This window comes from Cloeon dipterum, chromosome 1, assembly GCF_949628265.1.
Source record: "Cloeon dipterum chromosome 1, ieCloDipt1.1, whole genome shotgun sequence".
NCBI lineage: Eukaryota > Metazoa > Arthropoda > Insecta > Ephemeroptera > Baetidae > Cloeon > Cloeon dipterum.
The window spans coordinates 14,574,694-14,595,675 of record NC_088786.1 but is presented as its reverse complement, the minus strand read 5'-3'; the positions used below and the strand labels follow the sequence as shown (position 1 = coordinate 14,595,675).

The following is a 20,982-nucleotide window of genomic DNA, read 5'->3' as shown; positions in this document are numbered from 1 at the left end:
CGACAGCCGTCAAGGCGATCGTCCGCAGCTGCAGCGGACCCCCCAATTCGTCAGAATATATTCAATCTGTCGGGCCAATCCGTCATGCTGGTAACTAAAGAGTTCAATTGTAATAAAAGTATGTCTAGGCATGATCAAAGGGAAAGGGGGTTGCTGTTGGAATTCACACTCGCGGGGAGGAGAGGAGTGGAGTGGAGCAATTCGGAATGATAATGTGCGAGGCCATTATTACACGCAAAGGTGTGCGCCTCCGTTTGCTTCGGGGGTTGAAAAGCTTTAAGGTGGAACACACACACACACACTCACGGCGGTGGTGGTGAGTGTGTGTGTGTGCAAGCAAGCCTCGCTATCTATATCTATTCCCATTCATTCGGGGCGCCAGCTGCGGTAATTTTTTGCCTGTGCTATCGGGCCATATGCACACGACACATCTTTAACCAATCGGCGGGCGTCGTCAGGCGCGTGTAACCCCTCCCTCGTTACTCAGCTCTCGGCACGTGATTTGTCATCGAGCAAGAGGCCACGCCCATTGACGGGCAGGCCACATGCATGGGTAGTGGGAGCCGTGCGAGTGTGGAAGTGGCTTCCGAGATAAAAAATTATCGTGCATAACGCGGGAAGCGGCAGTAACACGTAGCAAGCGAGGCGCTGGTGGTGCGGCGGAGAGAAAATTTTCCAATCGAGGTGGGGGTTGAAAGGAGCCTCAAGTTTTCATCACGTTCAGTGTTGTGTGAACTACTGACTGCTCTCCACTCGCCGCACACAATTCATCGCATTCCTCTCGCTGCAATCGAAGAGCCGCGTGCATGTGATGAGAAGCGCAGCAGCCTGATGATGTTGCTGGGCTCGACGATGAAAACGTCCACCACCGCAAGCTTGGAATCAGCAAGAATCGCCCTGCAGGCCTCCGATGCACTCAAGGTGCAGCCCAAGGCCTCAAACTTCACCATTGACGCCATCATGGGCTGCTGCAAGAAAGGAGGCGTCGAGAAGATAGTTGAAAGGAGCAAATCCCCCAGTGAGTGGAAAAAGCATGAATTTGTTTGTAAAAAATACCTATTTGATCTATTCAAGAATAATTTTAAAATGCTAATACCTACTTTTTAATATGAACCACTACGTGAATAGAACTTTAAAAGTGGTATTGCTTTCATAAGCACTATCATTATAAAAGGGTATACGGGGTATACATAGTATTACTTATTACATTATATTTCCTTTAAAATTATCAAAATAGTAATTTTATGGCACTTTAATTGATTTGAAACAACATCAACAAAAACCCGGCAGGATTTTATTTTTTGTGAACGTATTCTTTCAAATTTAAGTCTCTCCAGTTGGTTGTGGAAACCCTTTATAAATACAAACTAAGGGAAATTGTATTTATAACCTCGAGTTTTATTTTGAGCAAGCTCTAAAAGGAGGCCAACAATCAATTTTTAATCAATGGGCATCAGTCATGTTCTCTTCCTTCCTCAATATCGGGTGAAAATATTTTGGAATTTTCAAACGAATTTTCTTTCTTAAATACTTAAAAGCACCTTTAGGGGGAGCATGTGAAAGGATAGTTTCGCCCTTGTATATTTTCGGAACAGACGAATGGGTTGCAAGTTTTCATAAGAATGGTCTATTTTTCAGATAGAAATAGGAGAGTTAGGTATATTTGCTCTTGACAGGTTCAAGGGTGATGGTTTTGTATAAATGCATTTACGCGTGTTATTTTCCACGCTGGGTTCTCACGTCAAAAGCAAAATATACATTTGTATGTGCATAATAGCTAAAGCGCAGAGTCTGGTGTGTGTATTCTTGGGAGAATACAAATGGGCCGCAGAAGTGACATTAGGCAGCATCCCCTGGACTGCGTAATAAAAATGACACGATCATCTTCCCACCCCATCACTTAGGGAGGGTTAAAAGATTACATACACACGGTCGGCCGGCCGGCGCCCTATCACGGAAATAATAATGCACCCAGCACAGCTTCCTATTACACGAGATGCTCTCAATTTCGCTGCAGATAGCCTCGTCTAAATCACTTGGATGTGTAATCAACTTCACCCCCTTTCACTTGATTTTATGGCCTTGTAACATCAATTATGACGAACGCTTTAGCCGCCCACATAGTTATATAAAATGCCAAATTGTAATTTCTTTGGTACACTGGTTATAAATATAATCAGATTTACTTTTGATCAGGAGTGGGATATAATTAATCGAGCTTTTTATAAGTGGTTTTAAAATGTTATCAGCCATTTAGCTCATTATAAGATTTGCCCTGCAAATTGATTTCCTGCCAGTGCGTTTCTTTTTATCACTCAATTGTTCAACTACAACAAGTTAATGGATTCTTTTATTCTTTATTGCTCAATAACTTAAGGGACAGTTTGCTGCGTTTAGGTGGCTTTGGAACACCTGTTCGCGAAAAAAGAGCACCTTGTGCGTTAAAACAACTCGTTTCTTAATTTAAAAAGGATATAACAGCGCCGCGGCGGAAGAGCTTTAGAGCAGGCGGCTCGAATAAAAGCGAATTGGCAGCAGCAAAAAAAAGCGCAAATTAGTGTACACTGCTGAGTGTGTGTGCCGCAGTTAATATCTTTTTATTATTGCATTTTCCTAGCGCACGCAATATTAATAAACGGCCGGCGTGTAGCTTTGGGGTGAACGAATTGCAGACTCAAAAGCGGTACAATCGGTACAATGTTTCTTCAACAATAAAAAGCAAGGAAGTAATCCAGAGAGAAATTAATTGCACTTTTTGTCAATGCTTACAAAATGTGAACCCAATGCGATGATGAGTTGGATATAATATTATTTGATTTTTCCTTTACCTTTTGCTCCAATAACGAATCATCAGCAACTCGTAGAGGAAATTATTACAAAGAATGAACACCAGGAATTTTTATGGCTTAATTTTTACTATGTTTTAATTACAGGCTATAAAGAGTGGAATGTCGCTGCGTATTTCGTGCGTATAGCGGAAGCTTTTGGATTTTTTTTCTTATCGCAGATGATACGAAAAGAAAAAAACGTATTTCTTAATTTCATTTTCTATTTGTGCGGAGGTATTTCTCATTATTTAATAATTTTTGTCGTCAACATAGCAGGAAAAACAGCAAACATAAACATACATTAATTAGTTTCAATGAATCAATAAAATAACAATTCTTTAAACTACATCAATTGGCTTGTGTTGCAGCAGGCTTTGAAGACGATGATGAGGATGTGGACGTAGAAGAATGCTCCGATGGAGAGGCTGGTGACCGCCAGCAGAGCAGCTCATCCAGTCCGCTGCGGTCCAAGCCTGCATCGGTGGAGCCAGACAGCGGCAGCGAAGGGCCCGGCTCGCCTGCTTCGGCGGTGTCGCGGCGCCGCAAGCGTGCGTCCGGCTCACCATCCAGCACGCCCGCCATCCCGGAGTTCTGCAACAGCCCTGAGCTGTTTGGCATCGAGTGCAGACTCGAGACCAAAGACCTGTGGGACAAGTTCCACGATCTCGGCACCGAGATGATCATCACAAAGACTGGAAGGTGAGTACCAAATAATGTTTTATTTCCAGTCTGTGAACGAGAAACATCATGCTTCAAATTTCGAAATATAATTCGCGCGAGCAAGAAATTGCATATTATTAGTCATCTTTGGAAAGAAAATTTATACCTCTTTACTCCTTTCCTGAAAAATGGTGGCATGCGATTCGATTAAGCATGATATATTCTGTTCTAAAATGATAGTTTGCTTGAGAATTCTGCACCCATGTGCTCGTTCCTCAGATATACATTAGAATTATACAATTCAGACATGCAAGCGTGCTGTTTAAAATCATCCCGAAAAATCAATTTATATCGCAAACTATACAAAAATACACGAATATTTCAACTGCAGGATATCAAAATCAAACTATATATGTGTGTAATTGGTCGGACTCATTCATAAACTAAACCTTTGAGGGCCTAATTAGTACCATATTCACTTCCCTGAAATTTCCATTTCATATCAAAGTTTCATCGATTGCTGATTTCAATTGTTAGAAATCTGCAAAAAATCTAGCGTTATTTCCTCTTTCACGCGCGGTAAAAACGCCGACAAGCATTCACATTATTAGGGAAAGGGAAAAAGCGCAACAAACTCGGCGGGCTTGTCGCTCCAACACAACGGACAAGGTTGTGTGCGATAAAAATTGTAACATTTTCAGAACAACCGTCGTGCGTTTTATCAGCCGCCACTATACCGGCGTATACGTATGTTATTCTGTGATATTATACGTTCGCAGAGAGCTGCTGTTTCCCCATCTTGATAATCACGTAATTATAAAGCCATTAGACTAGGCTAATTAATTATTGCAGTGAATTAGGCCTGATGACACAAACCCGCGCGGCTTGCATTTTCACACAAAAGCATTGCGATGCGCTCGTGTTGTCACATGCACAGAAAAGAAGATTGTTCTTTATGCTGCACTTAATGAGGTGTTCGTAAAATAATGTGAAGATTTCATGCAGCAGACAAATTTACTTATGCGGAGACGACCAAATTAGCTCTTTTAATTATAAAATATTGATGCTTGGAAAATTATATTGTTTAAAAAAAATATAGGAACCACTTATGACTGTACAAGCTGAGACGAGTATTTTAAGGGCTCTTAAAGCAAGACATAATCTGCACCATGGGAAATTTAAGCAATTTCTTAATAAACAAAAACTCATTCGATAGTGAAAAATTAGATTTTTCTGAAATATTTTTATATCGAAGAATTTTGGATCCAGATAGGATGGCAACATAAAAGGAAGCAACGGGGGCAGCAGTTCAAGTAATTAATAAAAAAGCAATATCCTAATATGCATGCCAAGTTCACCACTAGCCTAAAAGTTGACAAAAGCTAAATGTTTCTCTATTGTCTATCCTTTTCTAAAAAGACACAATTGAAAATGAGCTATATAGTTCCTCTTAGTAATCTAGCACACGCATCACCCTGTTTCAAGTCATATTATTAAATGCTCAGATGAAAGGAGCTGCTGGCTTTCGTTGGCAGAGCAGGGCACGCTGCTGTCGTTTGGCGGCGAACACGACTTGCAAGTTGTTGATGTCGATTTCGCGTGACTCGCCACCCAACACTTCCGCCAATATGGCGGCGGCGGAGCCGTCAGCACCCGTGCACCCTCCCTCGCGGCGTGCTGCCTCTGGGCCTGCTCGAATTCACACCAAGGTGTTTTATTGCCGGGCGGCTTTGTTATCACGACGCCCAATACTTTCTCTTGTTTGTGACCGCATGCATGCGTTTATATTAGACATTATAAAAAAATTTTCCTCCCCGTGGTTCGCATCAGGAACAGCACACCGCATGATAAGCGACAATTTATCATCGCGCTACTTGTGCTAAACAAATGAAGCAATTGAAATTGCACGCGCCCGCGCAGCTCATTCATTTGCATGGCGAAATCAATTTGGTGTTACTTCTCGTTTGTGCCGCTAATGACGGAAATATTCACTCTGGCTCTCAGCGAGGGATTCGATTTTCATGCGTGCAGTCAGGCGGGGGAGAAGTTGACGGATTTTTCTCTTATCAGGTGAAAATGTAATTTACTCCTATAATGGAGGTGGAGGGGTGGGAGGCCGAGAAATTGGAAAGGGTTGTTGGAAATTGAGAAATTAGCTCTAAATCGATCTTTTTTCGGATCTCTTGGGAAATGATAAGGAAAATGGACTTGATTTGAGCGACGAAAACATTATAATGTTGAGATGCAATTACACAAAAATGCAAATTAAATTTTTTTTTTTAAAAAAATAAGTTACATAAAGAGACATAATTAAAGTTATTTCACATGTTTTCTAAAGAAGTTACGTTTCAGAAAAATTCGGTAGCAAGTTTCCAGCACCGGCTGATTGATCCGTGCGGCGTTGGAAATCCCACAGATTGTTATCTCTGTTTCGCTTTTAAGAAGCGCGCGGAACCGGAAACGCGTTGTTAATTTATCAATTCGCTGTCTTCTGCTGAGGTCGAAATTTTTATCAAACGCGTTGTGACCACGCAAAAGGATGATAAATTTTAAATTCTAATACACGAGCGGCCCTCTCTCACTTTTCGTCAGCAACACAAGGATTCATTGCATGAAATAAAAGTATATATTATTATTATTATTATTTCATCCGTCTTTTTCCACTGTCAGTGAACGCGTGGTGCTGAATGCGACCGTCGCGGGAGGAAACTCGTGTCAAATGGCAGTTCCGAAGCCGTAAAAATGATCAAACGCAGCCAGAAAATATTAATACAAACACTTGCCAGGCTAAAATGAGTCATTAAGCGCCCTCGAAATATAACAAGGGTTATAGAATTGTATCAAATTATATCGCATTCATCCTTTAATTATTCAAATTATGATAAAGAACTCTTTTATAAATGGTTATAGTTTTTAAAAAGGGCAAAGCCATATTGCATTGGCCTTTGAGAACTTTGCGGTTCATGAGAGCACCATAAACTTAGAGAAATCAGATTGATTGCAATTCTAGCTAGACTGTATGAGTCACACTTTTCATTTTAGTATTTTTTCCAATAAATCATTACAGCCCATTTTTTGCACCTGCAACACATCCAAATGAAAGCGACGAAAGCGTTTTTAAACTGTATAGCTATTTGTATTAAAATTTGCATACGTGTTTTAGACTGGATATTATTATTTTTTTAAGGTTATTTGAGTTAACAATAATTATCCTCATAGGACGCATGAATTGAATGAGGGAGAATCATATAGGTACTCGTTTGCTCCTTAACAAAGTTCACGTGAGTCGGCAAAGTGCGAGAGGTGAGAAAAACTTTACCTTCAGACGCGCACACACATAATAGGGAACACACAAGCTTTTTGCTTCAAGGGCAGGTGCGCGCGCCTCGAGTGTCTCGTCGAGAAATGAAAAACGGTTGTAAAAATATTGGTCATAAATCTTGGAAATATTATAGATACTGCATGGAATAAAAGCTGCTTGCACACACATCCTCTCTTTCTCTCTTTGCTAAAAATAATAAAAAAAAAAACAGCTTGAGATATAAATCCAGAGCAATAAATTTAAGGGTAACAGAGCCTCTTGTTTGGTAATAACAACGGTCTGTGCGCAGCCTTTTGCCGGCAAATGTGTTAAAATTTGAACACCGAACGCGTAATTATAATCAACACGTTTGAATTACACAGCACTGCATAGCACTATAGCGTTGAAAACAGCACTAATTAACTTTTCTTGTACACAAGGAGTGCGCGGCTAAGGAGTTAAATTTTCTCAAGAGTAGCAGCTCCAAAAGTGTGGAAAATAAATAATTTTTCTGAGTTCACACACGCTGGAAGGCAGCCTATATAGCTGTGGTGCGGGTCTGCTTTTTGCATTATACGAATTATATCATTTTTCACGTCGTGCGGAATTGCTGGTGCATATACTGCTATACCGACTGCTAATTACTCCTTGGTATGGTTATTAAAATTTTACACAGCCGTAAACAGTAGTGATAGTGGGTGATAAGCGAATGGTCGACGACTATACCAAAAGGGAAACACAAAGTACATTTTCGTATTCAAAAATTGTACACCATTACACCTTAAAACGAAAGTTTTTCTTCCAAAAAATCGGTAAAATTTCCGAGCTGATTTACAACTTGCGCCGCTGATAAGAAGCGTGTAATAAAAAGAGGGCGCATTTTCGAAATTGCTGTTGGCCAGCGTACTCGTTTCCAGCAGCAGTGGCGGTAGTGATAACAAATAATTAATTATTCCGGCCGTGTCAGAGTAAGGACAGTTGATAGCAAATGTCACCCGCGCGCCAGCGAATCCACTAGCATGCAGCAGGCTGATGCCGTTCGTTCGCTCGCTGACTGAGTGAGCGGGCGAGCGCGTGATAAATTGCTTAATTATTCGTGTGTTCGCCACCGTGTTGAACCGCACCGAAATTCGTACATTAGTATATGCGCACATGCACACATAAACCGACTGAAAAGCATGCGCGCGAGAGAGCCGCTTTTCAACCTGGATTGTCACAACTCAACTCCCGCGCGCACACGTGTGTGTCGTTATTTATTAGGCGAGCGAATTACAGGCTCATTGCTTGCTAACACGAATCTGTCACATTTTCAAAATGTTAATTGCAAACTGGAATACTCAGGGTTCTTTAAAATCTAATGTGCTGTGCTGCACATTGAAAAACTTAATGGTAAAAATGCATAGTAATAATTTAAATTGATAAAAGGAAACAGAAATCACAAACTTTGTCATTTTATTAAATAGAGAATGCAATTATTGGAGCATTGTGGCAACTAATGGTGCGCATTTTGGGCGTTGGTGAAAGCTTGAAGCAAATAATAATTCCTCGAACCATGCTATGAAAAATGACATTTCTGGGCTTCCAGTAGTTGTTATAAACTGAGTTTATGTTTAAAAATCCGCCAATTCCCCTCGTTTCATTTGGTATTTATTTTTTGTGTCTGGGTTTGGCATCATCTAACAGCCAATTTACCGGTGGCTTTCGAAACGTGTTTGTTCTGCCTCTAACCAAAATAAACTTGAGAAGATTTACACCGCTTGAAATTTATATGGTATGGGATGTGTGAGGAATGCCCATTCAACAAAACTTTTTAGGGGTGTCCCTATATATTAACACCAAGGAGATGACTCGACTCGCACGCTGCTTGGCCTTTTCTTACATAACAAATGTTGTCGTTGGTTTTTATCTCACTCGCATAGTTAGGATTTCATTGGAAGGAGACTATGTGGCGAATAAAAGACCGTCTGTATGTGTCGTTTGGTTCATTATGAGCCTATTGTTAAGCGTGTCTTATTTTCATGATCGGCGTCAGTCGACGCGGCGACAAAAGTGCGTGTAATAACGCGTATTGCTCGTCTGTCCACCGCGGGGATGGCAAGGGGCGGATTTCGAGAGACAGGCATCGCACAACAACGTCCGCAGATGTAACTCAGCTGCGCTGACCAATATTTTGACTTTTGCTCTTGCGACCGTGTCAATAACCTTCGATTTATATTAGAGTTTGTGAATTTTACTTGTTATCTGCAGTCAGAGCGGGAAATGCAATTTTTCTTGTGAAGATTTTTAGGGCATGATGTTAGTTAACAATAAAAATTGTATAAAGGCTATCAATTTTATGACCATTCTCGTTTGTAAAATTTGATTTTAAATATTTTAAAAGTTTCAAACATTTGTCAAGCTTGGACTTGTTTGGAGAATTAAATCTGAATTAAATTGAATGAGGAAACATTTTAATCACTGGAAAGAAGTATATTCCCATAACTTTTATCGTTTGAAAAGCATCAAAGGCTACAAAAGATACTTTATAAATTCATTGATTTTAATTTTAAAATTTTACTAGAGAGAGATCAGCAGGGTAAATTTACATCCCACACATCTCCACGTCTAAATAAAAACAAGTAAATAAAAAAAATATCAATTGGAAAAAATCCATATTTAAGGTTACAACGTTATTTGAAATTTCAAATACAAAAACTACGTTTTTGCTATTACCGGTGCCATAAGGGATGGTATTTGAAGATATTCCAACATTTTTTCAAGTTCTGCTCTATGCTTTTTCAAGGAAACATAAAACAAAAATATGGCACATGAAAAAAATTGTATAAGCGTTTACAATGTACGCTTAAAGTGTCAAACGCACAAAAATAACGTTGATAATGCAGGTGAAGTTAGTTTCAAGCATTGAAAAACGACATTGCTTCTCTCATCAAGCAGAGTGACATTGACAGAGACGAAAGGCCCTTCCTGTTTTCACACTGCAAACTGAGTAGGAGCCCTCTCTCTGCTCAGACTGCACATTTGACGTTGTGTGTGACACTCAGCAAACAATATCGCGCGCCATTATCGCATTTAAATATGAATATTTTATATGATTACATGCCAGCGAATTCACCATTTGTATATATGCTGCAATTTCGTTGGCTGTCAAATTGTTGAGAGCGAACTGCCATCAAACGAAATTTTCCTCTTGCTGTTGCTGTTTCAATATTTAAATTTTAAATTTAGTAAGTGAGCTATACACACGCTTTTTACTGATTATAAAGGCTGCAGCATTTGAAAAATAAATTGTATGGTGATATTTTCAAGTTGAATCTTTTATCAACATTTTGCATCCACACCTGTGAAAAAATCAAGCAGAGCAAACTGTACACAATTTGATAACTAATGTGCAACGTCAAAGTGGAACTAGAAATCCTCAATACAATTTTTGCTTTCATTTAACGAGTCGCGTTCTGTCACAGGAAAAGTCGTAAAATACTCTAATTTACGGTGCTCCGGTTTGATAAAACAACTCTTTTCAAAAAAAGCAGCTCATTTTTCCATATTTTTATGAGTGCTGAGAGGACGAAAAATGTGTCCACCCATTCTTCGTAGATAAATAAAAATGAGCGCAGTGTGGCTGGACTGCCCATATTTTAGCATTGAATAATGTACTTTCCATTTTTTGAAAGTATGATATCAAACAAAAGTGCAAATCGGGAGCATCGCGTGCGTAATTTTTGAAAAAAAAAAACCACGAAAATCAGTTTTCACGAGCAAAGATGTGGAAATTTGCTTGATAATCTAGTCAGCTAAAGTCATAAAATTGCTGTAATTAAGAAAAATGTATATTTGATTCATAGCAACATGCCTATCTTTTTAACTTGGAGCTTATCAATTGACAAACAGGCAACGCACAAAACTCATTTTATGCACGAAACTCTGCTGATAAAACCATCTTATCATCACAGAAACAATAGTATCCGGTTGTCGACACATCAAATGAAATCGAAATCAAACTAGGCTGCTGAACGATAAAATTGCTCACACCAGAAAAAACAAATTTCCTCTTCGCAACTGCATAGCAAGAATTGCTTTTTTTTCAGATATTACTTCTTCAAGCTAGATTTTATTTTTAACTATACCTTTTTTCTGCCCAAACTCTGTTTTTATGTCTTAAGGAGTCGCACAGAAAAGAAAACACTTGGCTGCCAAACTTGAAAACTGACCCCGAAAGCAGCACAAAACTCCCCCTTTTTATTTTGCCGTAAAGGGTGCTGTGCTGGAGCCAAGATGCGCATGTTTTATTTCACATTGGCTGCGGGAGTGTTAAAAAAATTGCTGAGTGCGTCGCCGAAAGAGTCGTCATTCCTTGTCGTCCGGCCAGCCAGCGGGCTCGTAAACGATTTTAGAGGGCAAAATATGAGCCTGCAAAATGTGCACGACGAGCGTGTGATGTGCTCTGTGGGTTGCGGTGCCCCGGGCGCGCACACTGCAAACACTCTGGGTGGCACACAAATGACACCCGAGACGAAACAAGAAACTTGCTCAGCTTTTGCTCATTTATTTCCAAAGACCCTACGCCGCCGAGGGTGTGGAAAGATTTTCATCTGCTTGGGGTTTCAGTCCCATATGTAATTATTTTCATGCTTCGTACATAATAATTCAAGAAATGAAAACGTAGTATTTTTTATGCACAGTGATTTAAGAATATCAAATATCTGGAAGTACTGAAATTTCGTCAAATATTGATGAAGGTCCGATAACTTAAACGAAAATTCTTAAGAATTTTAGCAGTGAAAACGAAGCAGGTTTCGCCCTCCTATTATAATTCTTGATTTTATTACTATTTTGGAAGTGGCGATGGTGTTAATTGGCGTTTCTGGGAATCGATTCTTCATAATTGGGAGAGGAAAATTGCCTTGGGAGAGTTTTGATTGCAGGCGGCGCATTTGATTGTGGATTAAAAACATACTGACTGCTTATATACCATTTTATAACAATTACGGCAGCCGCAGGCCAAATGGTCATTAAAGCGCCGAAAAATTGGTTTACAACATTTGGAAGACGCAACGAAAACACAATCGGGAGCAGCAAAGTGGCCTCGGCTTCTTGATGCCAGCCAAAGTGTGAAAAGCAAGCGCGACTGGAAACAGAACCCAGCCTTTGCCCAGGGTGTAAAAGGCAATAAAAATAACTGAATATCATTATCTCTCCTTCTGCTGGTGCTGCTGCTGCATTCAGTATAATACAAGCGCATTAATATGAATACGCATTATGAAATGGTTTGAAGAGTGAGATACCACCCAACTTATAAAGTAAGTGCTGCTTTAAAAATTCGCATTTTTTATGGTCATTTAACTAAAACGATCCATTCTCAAGTACTTTTAGATCCTTCCCAATTTTTTTCAAGACTAGGAAATGAAGCAATTGGTGAATGGCATTATCCGACCATGAACTTAAATACTAATTTTTTTAGGTCATGCATATATTTATTGAACAATTTTAATTTCTGAGATTCATTCATCTCATATTTATATTTGTGTCGAAAAGCAGGGCTATAATTCGATCGCATGCCATGATTCTTAAACCGTGATCACCACGACAGGCATTTTTTGTCGACAAAACATCACTTTCATGTTTTCACAGCTCGTGTCTTCACATCCTTTCACCTCATGAACGTTGAGAAGTTCATTAAATTTATTTCTACCTGCTAATAGAAAAACGAAGACTTGTATGCTGTTGATAATTTAAATAGCCAAAAAATGATTTATCTATGGATGAATTGACATCATTTGATTTTAATTAATGTTCTGGGTTAAATCCTAAATTTTTTGTTTAAAAAGTTATGTATTGTCTTTTGGAATTATCTCTTCAAAATATGTGTATTACACTTTGATATTATTGACCTTTTGAAATTTAGTCCAACAATCAATATAAAAAACTATATTATATACGCTTCTCTCCAATAAACGAGTAGTTTTATGATCAATTTTCTCAATTATGTGCAGCATATATGAGAAATCCAGTTTGACGGAACACAACACGCCATAATCGTTTTCCCGATAAAAGGCTCGCGTGCGTTTGACGAGTTCGGGATTAATTAGGCTCCGTGTTGAGATGCATTCTGGCCGCGCCGAGGTGATAATGTGAGTTCGCGCCGACTGGCACACCGCGATGATGAATAGCATCACACGCTGCAGGGAGGTCTTCTCTCTTTCCCAAGTCTGATTTCACGAATGGCTGCTAGCCCTGGGGCAAAAGCGGTCCCTTTTGGGGGGGCGTGGCGCAGCCTGCCGTAATTGTCGCAATTAGCGCCGAAATAGAGGTGATAATCAATAGGTATGCAAACGCCGGCCAGACTGATTGCGTATGCACGCCGAGAAAAATTGCCGGCCTTTTATGCTGGCTAAATTTAATATATACGCTCGCCTGCAGACTCAAAACCTGATATAATTTTCCTGCATCTCCTGAGGTTGAATTTTCGTCGGCTTTTGAGGTCGCCGCTGCAGATTTTACATATCGCCCAAAAGAGCGAATTGTTAAATTTAGATCTATTTCTATCATCGCCGTCATAAATCTTTTTATGGTTCGTTTTGCCGACTAATTCGACACGTAATTGGCCACTGCCGCAGTTTGAGGCCGTAAACACGGCATTTTAGCACTTGCAAAGTGGGTAGAATTAGAATAATTTAAAAATATAGCTTTAGCGGTCATTTGCTATGCCATTCTCATCTCTAACATTTTAAAAAGTAAACAAATCAATGATTTTTTTTTAAGTTTAGATGAGAGAAATTTATATTTGAGATTTGCGAGCTTACCGAATTTTTTATTTATATTTAAACTATACTTGTTTATGCTCACCATATTCTCTATACACATAGGTAAAATTAATGTTTTCCATCGAGCATTCTGGCCTACATTATAAAAGCATTTCCCACGACAAAGTACATTTTTGAGTGAAATTTTAAGGGAAAAAAATACTGCCCCTGGTTAACTTTCTTGTCTAGACTGCTTTTGAGGCCACGCATGTGAATCCCCGGCCCAATCGAAATAGTTCTGTGGTGTGCTGTTTTCCTATATATTATTTTTTGTGCCTCGTCTGGAGGGCCCGTAAAACTCAAGGATTTCTTTATTAGAGCGCGCACTCGTATCACGTAACAGGGGCATGCTGATGTGCTCGGTGGATTGTCTGAAATGATAGCTAATGGAGCATCGTCATTACTGCTGTGGGAGACGCGCCGCAGAGACATGTGTTTTACTTCTCGAGCCTCTGGTGCCGACAGCCAACATACTGATATTGGCCGCTTTGTGCTTTACCGCGTGACTGACTGCACCAGCGCATCACATGGGAAAGTTGTGATAACGCTTTACAGGGCTGCAAGCCCGTCAAGTAGGCAGCGGCGAGACAAAAAGGGAATCAATCAATCTTTTTTACCTTCCCAAGAGTAGAAAAACAATTGCTTGAGAATTGAAGAGCATGCATCAACTCTCTAAGTTTGTTCATGCAAAAGATATCTTGCCCGTGAAAAGCTTGATCGGAGCATTATAATGATATCGGAACTTTAATACACGACTCCAAGGTAAATTAGCATGAATTCTGCTGGTGCTGTATTTCTTCGAGAAGTTGTGTCCAGAAAACCTTTCAACATTGCCAAGTTCATAAATCCAAGACCGAAAGAGCCGTCGGCAGGATCGCCTACTTGAGTATCAGAGAAACAAATAAATCGGCGGCCAGCATAGTGGAATGCCGAATGCAAATTTTAATTTACGAGCTACCGGTATTTATTTTCCAGCTAGTGACATTATTTATTGAAAAAAGGCACCAAATGAGCAACCGGTCAGCAGCAGCAGCCAGCAGACTCGATAATAAATTTATTCAAATTTCAGACCTATAAATTAAGCCAACGCACGCACGGTGGACGAAGAAAAAATTAAATTTCACGCCTGGAAGTGGAATCATCGTAAATTAGCGCGCGCGAGAGGGAAATTTAATGGTGTCAACTCGTTCATTACGCCCAGATTGTTGGAGCGGCGGACGCGTTTTAAAAAATGCAGGCGGTTTTACGCAGGGCTGCTGCCTCTATTTTGTGAAATGCTCATCTGTTGGCATCATAAACAAAGTCTAATTACCGCCGAGGCAGGAGGGATCGCACTACCCGCTGCGAACATGCAGCTACCAGGCAGAAAATTATTAAACACAGCAGCAGTAGCGCGAGAGGAGGAAAGAGTTGAGAAGATGCTGATTATGTGCCCGCTAATGTGCCAGCCACCAACACCGGCGACTCGAGGGTCATTAGCCGCCGACTTGCCACCAAACTTCTCGCGCACTTTCGCGCCACATTTTCCATCTCTCTCTTTCTCTCTCTCTCTCTCTCTCTCTCTCTCTCTCCGACTCGCCGCCTGGCTAATTATTGGTCATTAACTTTTATTTTCTCTGGCACCACCCGCTCGATGTGTATATTTTGGCTGTGTAAGAACAAGAAGTAGGGGAGCAGAGTTAATGGCTTGGAAGGGGACGCTTTTTAGTGCCAAAATTGGACGGAGCGGACGGAATTTCTTAAAGTACTCCAAAATTTTCAATATGATAGAGGGCAGCATTATTTTCATTCCTTTACATCAAGATAATGTTAAATTTTATATTTTACCGGGCATTTTTTTATTATTTATAGCATCTCTTCGTGGTATTATGATTTCGAAGCGTTGGTTTATATAAATAAATTAAAATTGAATTTGCTGCGCCCCTCTCGCAACACACAATGTAACAACACAAATCAGGCGGGTCGTATTATACATACATACAAGAGCGTTTAGAGGAACACGAGACAAGGGGTTGTTTTCGGCGATGGGGTGAAGTGGCAGGGAGGCTGCCTGCCTGCTTGCAAAAGTTGTGCCGCGCCGCAGCGCACATAATCTGGCGAGAGTCAATTTGAACGCTTTGCTCCGCTCGCGTTACGGCGCAAAATGTACATTACATTTGAGCACAGGGTTGCCACGCTCCCAGTCCAATTTACTTATTAGAATGAGAGGTGGTGATTTTTTTACACCAATTGTAATAGCTCTCAAGAGTCTCAATCCATGAGCCAATCTGGACTGATATTCATTACGCCAAAGAAAATTTAATATGCCTCATTAAATTTGTAGATATATAAATAAATTTTTGTACGGGATGAATTGAATTGAATTATTAAATTAATACTTACCAAACGTGTAAGATGTTTTAAAATTTCGATGCAAAAATATTAGAAAGATATCGCGCATAAATCAACTCAAAATCACTGATTTTTAGATTACAATATTTTTATATATAATTTTTAAAGGAAAATCTGAGGAAAAATGACAATACTGTTTGCTTGCAATTAAAGGTTTCAGCTATCAACACTCCTTACATGGTACAACATTATGAACTCAAAGGCTATAATAGTGGAATTTATCTTTCACGGGTCATCATAAACAAGTTTGATTTTAAGTCCCTTTAATTTCAATTTGTCAATACTCGAAGGATAAGGTGACGAAAGTGTATCAAACGCTCCAAGAACCAGTGGTAACCCTGTCTAAACGAGGTTGGAGCTGCATATCCACACACAGCCAGCTCTTGATCTCCCAGGGGACGGAATCGCAATAATTGAGACGCCGTGCGCAGCAGCTGTTGAACAACGCGTGATGTGACTCGCAGGACGGGCGACCGCCTTTTCAAGGGTTGATGAATGACGCAACAGACAATTTGACCGAACCCGCGGCTTGCCAAATAAATGGCAAGTTAATTCGCGCGTTTTGTTTAGCCAGCAGCAGCTGCATTTTGGCGCACAGATTTTGGTGCGGAAATTTATAGCGCGAGTGCAATTCTGCAAAATGATTTTTAATGGTGCACACGCACACTCACGGACCTTTATTGCCGCCATTAAATTTAATATTTGCGCCATTCTCCTTAATCAATCTATTATTCGGAGGCGCGCACTTTTTTATTGCCGCCTTTTGCTGCCGCTGAATGCATTTATAATGCTGGATTTTATTACGCCTCTGGCCACAGAACAAAGGAGCTCTGAATTTTATTGTGCGCTCAGAAAACACGCGTGCTGCTTTGAAGTCACTCTGCCTGAAATTTACAACCACTCTCCAGCACCGAGATTAGTAATCGTAAGCGTTAAAATATGAAAAATGACGACGGAAAATTCAATTCTGACGGAACTAACAATGAGCTTGTTGTATTCTGTGTTAGTCTATTTCCTTGCAATTAATTCGGGTGCTAAGGAAGTTTCAAGAAATCTTCACCTTCACAAGAAAGCAGAATGCATTTATAAGATGAAACTTTGGCCATTTTTAATTTAAAAGAGATCTTTGCCGATCTTGATTCCTCTACCTATTACAAGCTGCCAACAACGTGGAAAGATGAGTGCAATTATTTTCGCCATACTCTTGTCACATAGAACTTCATCTCTTGTCTTCTTAGCACGCTTTTAAGAACATGCGTACCTTTTCCCGCCGATTATCTTTAGGGAAATGAGGGGTTGAAATGATCAAGACCGATAAATTCAGATGAAGAACTTTGTTGATGGAATGGCTTACAGTTGCACCGATTGGACACTAATTATATACGAGAACTGAAATAATTTTACAATTAAGAACGACAAATTCTTTTGCTTAAAACTTGACGGTTGGACTCACCCCTTTGAATCGGGTTCTGCACTATTAAACAACTCACGTCAGCTCCGAGTGGCTGTGGGCGAAAAGTGAATTCTTATTTTTAAACCATCTTTCTGCTTCTAAACAATAACGCAAAATTTCAAAAACCCTAACCGCAGACAATTGTTGACTCCCAACTAAAAGGGCAGGACCGCGCTCCTGAACCGCTACAGATCGATATTATACACGAGTTTTGAAAAAATGACAATGCGTTTTGACTCTTCAGCAAAAAGTTCCTCTCTCGCATTAACATTTCAGCACACTCCAGCAGGGTTTAATGGACTTTTAATTACTTCTCGCATTGTCTCTCTCGCGCGTTTTACAAACAAACAATATTCATCCTGCGTGCCCTGCGCGCAACGCACCGTGCACGAAAACTTCATTTCAAGTGCACGCACGCACACACGTCCCACGCCGAAAGGTAATTTTATTCGGCCGCTAATGACTTTCCGGTGAAATATTATTTTACACCATTTGTAATCTGAGCCGAGTGTGTGTATGTTTGTGTGTCGTTACGTGCGAGCTGTACACACTTTATTTTCACATGGCAGTTTCGCGACAAGGCCGCCAAGCTCTCAACCGCTCTTTCTCTGCTAATGTGCCTACATGCACCTCTTATTAACGACGCCTGTACACACGAGAGCACTGACATCTCTCGCCGACGATAGGTAAAATACCTTCAGCTATACGAGCTGCAGTGCAGACTATACCATGCTGACATGTTTTTAATTTAACATTTTAATTGCATTTCAAGTCAGTAGATTAGATCGAATTAGTTGCAAAAAATCACATGTCATGACGCTGCACTTATCAATAGTTTTATCTTAAACCATAATTGTGATTAGTTTGTTTTTGATTACTTTTATATCGTAATTCTTAAATTCGTCTTGTTACAACATTCAAAATGCAATCAGCTCATTCATTCACTAAACCAACAGATTATTGGAGTTAGTCAAAATGAAAATTTATTAATGTGATATGGGAATTTCATACTTTAGTACGATTTGCTGTACAAATTTCTGATTTAATTCATGCATAAAAAAATGAAAACATCTCAGCGAAGCAAAACCATGCGCTGAATAATAAAAATTTATTTAAAAGTTACATTATGCTCTTCACGATGTGTGCTATCACAATTTATTAAAAAAATATTCATATGGTTTGCGGCCATACCTCTCTCTTTATCTAATAATGTTCTATGATATCACAAAGGGGAAGTTTCACCAACAGATTCATGTTGCCGGGAGGGGCGGGGTTAAACCGGCAAGGATCGATAGATTACATTTGCGGGCAGCTCAAGAGAGCCAGTTTCGCGTCTCTCGTTTCGTTTTCACGCTCGCTCTTTCTTTTGACGCTTTAAATGCACACATATACACACACTCATGACTCTTGGAGCCTTTTTATTCATCGTCAGGCGTGTCAACCGAGAAAGCGTTTTGATATCGCGCGCGCCTGGTTGGTTAACGAGAGAGGAGCCGGTTCAGTTCGATAGCAGCAGCACCCACAAATGAAATAACACACCACCAACGTACTTGATATAATCTAACCGTAAAATTATGCAAGGAATACTTTTCACGACACTTGATACGAGTTTCTACAATAAATAAAATAAAATTGCGTTTCGTGCAGCGAGGGGTCCAACAATGAATTTTCAAACTTGCAATTCCAATGAAGTCCTGTCTGGTATTAAGATATTTTTATATGTGCCTGAAGACATTTCCCAGAAACTACTTCATAATGATTATGTTGCAAAAATTTATTATTCGCTCTTAATATCAAACGCAACAGAACATCATCTCATATTAATGTTCTGTTTTTGGTTTAAAAAAAAACTGTTTCCAGCGAGGAAACACCATTTAATGCAATTTCTGCGTGCGACAGCTGAGAGACTATTGAGAGAGTTGAACGAATGAAGAAGAAACGGAATAATATTATTCACATGCAAATGAGCTGGCAGCAGCGCGACGATCAGAGCCGATCAGCACCATCTTGGCACTCTAGGCTGGCTATTTTTTCCGCCTTGTTTTTCCAGCTCCTGCCGCCGCGTGTGTCGGGAGCTGCACACAACACACAGCCAGCGGCGGCGAGAGCATTATCGATTTTGTCATTTGTCGGCGTCGCGCACCTCCGCCATGCCTCCTGTTTGTGTGTGAATTTGCCGAAGGCTTCTCGGCAAACAAACACACTCTCGGAAATTGCATTTTGAGCGCCGACTCTCGGCCAACCCGACTCATATGAACTCAATTCCTCCATTTGCTGAAGCGGCCTCGAGCTAATTACACAGCATCTCCTTTGAGAGCGGAAGTTGGACTTTCCTGCCGTAATAACCCGCCCATCAACTTCTTTTCTTGCATTGTCTGCGATGCGTTATCAAATATACACACAAACACCTCCATATAGTGTTAAATAATTATTTTTTGACTCGCATACACACGCCTCTTCTGTATTTTTTTCTAACACTCAACGTGCGGCAGATGAATAAACAGATTAGAAAGGGAAATGTAGAAATAATAATCACACACACGCCAGGAAAACAAACAAAAAAATGCTGCATTAATGTTCAATTTGATGCCATGAGGAACCAATTTGCATACTGCATAAGGGGTCATGGCTCAAAATTATTCTGATTTGAAAATAAACAGAATAGGCTCCAAAGCAGTTTTTATTTACAAATCTCTAGTGTTCAACTACTTATAAAACACATAAAAAAGATATTCATTTTTCTAGTTCTATTAGATATAATAGGAGGCTGATTGAATAAAATATCTGCGGTGTTCCATTCCTTGTAGCTTTTAAGATCGGTTTCCGATTTGATTCAGGTTGCACCTTTTCACCCCTATATATCGGGCCTGCATTTCGCGGCTTTTGAACATATTCACATATTTTTATTTGACGCTCACTCATGTGCAGCTGCAGAATAAAGAAGTTAAGATAAAGATCTTATCCGGGCACGGCGGCTAGCTGTCTCTCTGCTCTTTCTCGTTTTCTCTCCGCGCGCATATACATAAGCCCACAATTAATGCTTTTCGAACCTTTTTCGTGTGTGAATATATCCTACACACAAAATTTTCAGCGTGTTTTGTCACGCTGATATACGTGCCTTTAGTAAAAAAATGCTGCTCATGCTGAAAGTGAGAAAAGTTGGCTGCTTTTGTTATGCGAGAATTTGATCGATAAAAAGTTTTATACTTGGGCCCGCTGCTGCCGCTGGTGTTGCTGCGAGAGCTATTAGGAAAGGGCTTATTTCTCTAATGGATCGAGCTAAATCAGCACAAGGTGTTAAGCAGTGTAATTATGCAAATTAGAACTACCGCTCTTGCCACTAAGCGGGACTACTTGGGCGCGCAAAATGAAACGAGAGCCAGACCGTGTAAGAAGCAACAAGGTTTGCGACTATGCATGTAAAATTTTTCGCATATTTTAGGAATCTTAACTGGCATTCCAGAGGAAATGTAAAACAGGAACGCCACAGGAAGAAATTAAAGCAACCACTGATTTGACATCTCAGCATGACACAATTTTTTATTGCCT

At 40.1% G+C, this 20,982-nt stretch overlaps 1 protein-coding gene across 2 annotated transcripts in view; it reads left to right on the top strand.

Annotated features, from left to right (window-relative positions):
- Positions 1 to 601: 601 nt before the first annotated feature.
- Positions 602 to 20,982, top strand: part of LOC135945791 (T-box transcription factor TBX20-like) — a 37,370-nt gene continuing 16,989 nt past the window's right edge. The window contains exons 1-2 of one of the 2 annotated variants that reach the window (XM_065493680.1): positions 602 to 1,018; positions 3,200 to 3,527. In XM_065493680.1, the coding sequence (XP_065349752.1) occupies positions 832 to 1,018; positions 3,200 to 3,527 (515 nt within the window). In that variant the 5' untranslated portion in view covers positions 602 to 831. Of the gene's footprint in view, positions 1,019 to 3,196; positions 3,528 to 20,982 lie in introns of both variants that reach the window. The other variant, XM_065493672.1, reaches the window with a different exon arrangement.